The sequence below is a fragment of the Orycteropus afer genome, unplaced genomic scaffold (genome assembly GCF_000298275.1).
Source record: "Orycteropus afer afer isolate SDZICR_OR568_19922 unplaced genomic scaffold, OryAfe1.0 scaffold00450, whole genome shotgun sequence".
In the NCBI taxonomy this organism is placed as follows: Eukaryota; Metazoa; Chordata; class Mammalia; order Tubulidentata; family Orycteropodidae; genus Orycteropus; species Orycteropus afer.
The window spans coordinates 2,283,051-2,288,981 of NW_006922037.1; the positions used below are offsets into that span (position 1 = coordinate 2,283,051).

The window sequence follows — 5,931 nt, forward strand, 5'->3', positions numbered from 1 at the left end:
AAACCCACCAGCCACTCCTCGGAAGGAAGGTTGGGCAATCCTACTTCCGTAGTGATACTGCCTCGGAAACCCAAGGAGGGGTCACTATGAGTCAGGGCTGACTCAACGGCACATAACAACAACAACAACAACAATGATAAGTGATAAACAGTAATTTGTGAAATGCATGTTTATTTTGGTCTATCTTTATCTTTGCAAGGTTACTACTAAAGAAATGTTTTAATGTTCACCTTTAGTTGCAGTGTCTTCTGTAAGCTTTCAAGCTTTCTTTCCGCTTTCCTCAGCTTCCACAGCAGCTCTGAGTCTGTGAAGGATTTCCCTGGGGACAGAGACCTTGAACGTTTCACAGGTGGTTCCTCGAGAATAAAACAAGGGCATGGTTGAACTAGTTGGAACACTGGATTATAAAAGACATGCAAAATTAAAGAACAAGTAATTTTGAATACTAATAATGAATTATAAAAAAAAAAAAAAAGCCCTGCATGGAATACCAGAGAAATAACAAGCAGAATTACCACAGTGCTACCGCTAAAGGTTTCTCTGTGACTCGTTAATGAGAATATTCATTTACATTTACATTGTTTCTTTCAGAATAATGATGTCCCATTAGGGGAGACTAAAGGGTTATAGACTCAGAAATGCAAGAAACCTCATTACAAAGGAGGGGATAGAGGCTGGTCTAATTGCTCTATAAGGGTCCAAGGTTACACTTGATAGGACAACCAGAAACAAGAGGGAAAGGATTTTTTTCCCTTTGAAATAGTTTAACACACTGTGAAGTTGAAGGAACAATATGCTTGAGGAATATAAATACAACAGACAGTAGATCTTATACCATAATGACCATATGGTCATTAACTATAATGTGGCTAACTAGAGACAAGAATGTGTGTTTATATTATGTACAGCTTCATATACCAATCTGGAGAAGGAATATGTGAAAGCAACTAAAAGCTAGACAACATATTGCTCATACTTACTGCATGTCCTTACGAAAAGGAAATAAAAATTTTGTTCAACATATTCCCTCTCATCTTCTTGACTTTTATTAAAAGCAATGAAACATCAAAGCACTACATTTTTAAACTTTGGCAATACAGCAAGCAACAAAATAAGGGCCTATACTACTGCATCTCAATGTTGGGAATATTTTCTTTTATTTAAATAAAGCTCAGTGTTGTGAAACTACTTTAAAATGGCAAGAACAAATAAATGCACTTATGTTTTTACAAAAAGGGGGAAAAGACTCTTTCCCCTGAAAATGACTAGTAATATTAGAGAGAGTAATGAAGAGTACCAGAGAAATCTGTTACTAGGTGAAAATGCTTCCTCTAGGAAGACAGTTTGTTCTATTCATAGGAGAAAGTGGCAAGAACTTAATTATTATCTTCAAAATATGGTTTTCTACTTATAAAAAGCATTTTCCTTTACTGTTGATAGAACAAGTATGAGAAATATATGTCTAAAACGCCTTACTTTTAGGGAAATGTTATTACAATTTACCTAGAAATATCAAACTTACAATATGATATGAAATGTTTGTATTAGGCAACCTTCTGTTGAATCTTTTGCAGCATAATATGAATATGTAATGAATACTACAAAAGGAAAAGCTAAGACAATGTTAATATATGAGAAATGTTATGCAAAATTTGCTTTGTTTTCTCTACTGCTATCTCTTAAAATCTATGAAATCTTACAATAAGTATACAGATTAATGTTAAAATCCACTTATTATTCTATATTCCATATTATTATAAATGTCATACCTAAACAAGATAGAAAACATTAGGACCTATTTTGCTTTTAATGAAAATTAGAAAACTGAGTTAATGACTAATGTAAATTTTAAATGAGTTTTATCAGATAGATTATCAGATAAATAATCAAGGAATCGTACCAAAGCATTTTTATATAAGAATATTAGCTCACTGGCACAAGAGGTATATTGGTACTAATAATATAATTAATTAAATTAAGAAGATATTATTCACTATTTACAAGTAAAAGCTTCCTACTCCCAACAGTTATTTCACCAAGCATTTGGCACATAATGCTTTTTAAAAAGCTTCCAGAATCATACGTACAGAAGTAAATGTTGCTATTTGTTTAACTTTCCCCAAAATCTCTTGACTTGCCAGCTTCATCCTAACAAATTCACAAAATGAAAAAATGTCCCTACCTTATGTTTTCCTTCAGTACTTGTGATGATTCTGCCTGAGACACTCTTTTTGAGAGAGCTAGTTTCTGACAGTTTTTCATTTGCTATTTTCAGTTTCTCCTGTAAATACTCAATTTCAGACTTCTGTGACACCATTAAGGTTTCTAAGCTTGAGAAAGATGCCCGCGGAGATACCTACAAAAAAAGTGTGTATATATACATGTGTTTGTATCTTGTATTATTTACATATATATACACATATGTATGATATTATAATACATAAATGATAAGTATTCAAAGAAAATCCCATTTAAACAATAAACTACAAACCAGCAATAGATAAACATCTATCATACCAACAGAATAACATTTTTTAATATAAGAACCAAGAGTCTTATATTTTCATAGAAACAGTGCCATATAAATATGCAGGAGAAAGAAACGAAAGTTTTGTTTGCATGATACATACTACCCATCTAATAAGCATTTCAAGTTTTTAAGTATACACATATATATTCCCTCATGAAATAAGCAAGTTGATCATCAAGATTCATTCAATATGCTAAAAGATAAATCCAGGGAAGTAAACCATTAACACTTTAGGACAGCTTAGCTTTTAATATACCATAATTTTATAGTAACAACTCAAAGAACTATGATATTTTTAAAAGTCAAGACTGTTCACAGTATTCTCTTTTGAAATTTCTTCCTTTGTCAAATGAAAAGCTAAAGGTAAGCCCCATATTTTATTATTAGAAATCACAGGAAAATTAAGGTTTTAGAAAACCAGTTCATAATGGTTGTTGTTGTCACTAAGTTGATTTTAAGTCATGAAAACTTTGAGACCATTACAACCCATGCATACAGGTTATTTTCAAATTAACCACTCCATTTACAAATAACAAAAATAAAGTCCTGAATCATACTGCAAGTTTTTTTTTTTTTTTTTTGCAATTTACCAGCAAAAAATAGTCAAATCTTTTGATCCTAATATTAACAAGAGAGATCCAGTAGCTCTACAATATTTTAATTTAAAGTTGTGGAAAGTCCCTTTTCTCCTAAATATTATTACTAAGAACAATGAGAAACAAATATGGCTTTAGATTTTCTGGACCAACAATGAGAAATATTACTTGCTTCCAATTTTACCTATTTTTTCTTTTTTCAAGGGGAATAGACAAAATTATCTTCATATTAACATAATTTTTTATGAGTAGTCATCTTTGATTTATATGATTATACTTACCTCATATGTAAGTAACCTGATTTGTTTCCTCATCTTTATTTCATTACACTACAAAATACTTTCCTCAAGAATGTTATTTATGCTGTTTTGTTACCATACTAAAAATGTATTAAATATTTACTGCTTTGAACATCAAATGAATAAACTTTAACCACTTTTCGTCCAGTAACTCTAAATGATTTTGTCCTATTCTTTTCCCTCCATTTTTAATTACAATATGGCTTTTATTCATTTTTTTCCTCTTCTCTTATAAGCAAATTTATGATGTTTGTAAATATTTACTTCACTAGGCTGCCAACCTAAACAACTTCCAAAGGCTACCTGATCTTTTCTAGTTTTCCTTTAGTAAAATAATTATATAGATACATTAACATCCCATCATTTACCAAAGAAAACCTACGTGAATTATTCAAGGTGAAACATAAAATTTAGAAAAATATGTAACTTTAGTTTGTTCTTTAATAAATGAGTTTTTTAAGGTATCATTAGATTATAATGTTATAAATAAGAGTTTTAAATTAATATTGTCAAGAGGCTGCAATTAAAAATAACTCAAACATTTATGAAGATATATAAAAACTTCCAACAGTAGATATTTTTACTATGATAATAAAGGCTTTCATATTTAGGTATTATTCATTCAAACTTCCTCCATAAACCAACAGCAGAACTTCACTATTAAAATACTATAAAAGCAGTGATAGCTTATATTCACATAAGAGTCACAGAAGTAATATAAATAAATTAATAAGTAAAATGGGTTGTGATGAGTTTTTTTAAAAATAGCTTTAGATTTTTTTCAATAAACACTTTGAATACATGTTAAACATGTAGATATATCCTTCATATCTACAAGATACATACATGGTCCCTTTGTTCTTCAAATGCAGTTTTTCTCCACTTGCCTTTTATCACTTTTACCAGAATTCCTGAGTGGCTCAATTTGTTAAGCACTTGGCTATTAATCAAATGGTTGGTGGTTTGAATCCAACCAGAGGTGCCTTGGAAGAAAGGCCAGGAAATCTACTTCCAAAAGATCACAGCCATTGAAAGCCATAATGGAGCACAACTCTACTCTGAAACAAGTAGTCACCATCGGTCAGAATCTAGTCAATGACAACTGGTTTAGAAAGAGATACACAAAGGAAACATTTCACGTTTCTCTTAGTAAGACTTTTTTTAGAAATGTAAGCAAATGAAAAGTGTTAAATGACTCACAGCCTCACTATTGAACAAGGAGGGTATCTAAGGTATTGATACTCAGGTCCAGCGAACTGCTTTCACAAAATGTGGCCAACTATTGCCAGATGCCTTTATTTTTCTAGAAAAACAAGGAATTAGAAATTATAACTGACATCTCTTAGTTTATAAATGTTGTTGGAAAAAAAACACCCAGCTAGCATGAGTAGTATATGAACTTCTAGATATTGTGAAATATGTATCAAATACTACAAAAATGTACCAAGCCTGTTTCTGAAAGGTCATGCCTTGAATCCTCTAAGACACAGTTCTACTCTGTACACATGGGGTCGCCATGAGTCGGAATCAATTCAACAGAAACTAGCAATAACAAGAAGCTTGGGATCGATCTCCTAAACTTAATAATAAAGCAAACTATGATAATTCTGCCCTTTAACCTGCTTTTTAAAAATTAATAGGCTATATTTTAGAAGAGTTTTAGATTTAAAGAAAAGAGGTACACATACAACAGAGTTCCCAGATACATTCACTGTTTCCCTTATTATTAACATTTTATTATAGAAGATTTAGTATTGTACAGTAGTTAGTTAAAATTAGTTTGTAACATCTAGTAACAACTTAGTAGAGTATGGTACATTTGTTATAATTAAAGAATCAATATTGGTAATTACGAACAGAAATCTAGTGAGTGAGGGAGTGAGTGAGTGTGCGTGTATCCTCACGTATCCTCATCCCTTTTCAAAGATGCTTCCTACTCATTAGGAGCTCTGGTGGTGTAGTGCCTAAGGCATTTGACAGCTAACCACAAGGCTGATGGTTCAAACCCACCAGCCACTCCTCGGAAGGAAGGTTGGGCAATCTACTTCCGTAGAGATACCCCCTCAGAAACCCAAGGAGTCGTCGCTATGAGTCAGATCTGAATCAACAGCAGTGAGTCCTACTCATTACATAAGTTGCAAAATCAAGTTAATCAATCCTCTTGCTTTTAGAAGTTCATTCTATTATCCTTTAAATCCTAGACCTTTTGAAAATTAACTTTTCTTGCCATCCGTTATTAGTACTTAATGAAAAAAAATTAATGTCTAATATTTGAAAACCTACGTTCCATTTTACTTTACAGACATTTATAAAATCCAATCCTGTCAATACTTAATGTTCCCTATGGCAACACTTTCCCTTGTTACCCTCCCAAGAGGGACCGGGTCTCCAGGAGCAAGGTAAGCACAGGTGTAGCACAAAGTAGCAGGCCGGAAGAGCAGGAGAAAGGGGTAAAACCAAGGGAGCCAAAGAGAAGAGCAATCAGCCCAAGGGATTAGGTGAGGAA

At 32.2% G+C, this 5,931-nt stretch overlaps 1 protein-coding gene across 1 annotated transcript in view; it reads right to left on the minus strand.

Annotated features, from left to right (window-relative positions):
* The window catches only part of LOC103208537 (centlein-like), a gene marked incomplete at its 5' end in the record, with an annotated part of 460,544 nt that overhangs the window by 268,057 nt on the left and 186,556 nt on the right, over nucleotides 1-5,931 (minus strand). Inside the window, 2 exons of the mRNA XM_007954241.2 lie at nucleotides 231-356; nucleotides 2,183-2,356. Coding sequence (XP_007952432.2) covers nucleotides 231-356; nucleotides 2,183-2,356 — 300 coding nt within the window. The remainder of the gene's footprint in view (nucleotides 1-230; nucleotides 357-2,182; nucleotides 2,357-5,931) is intronic.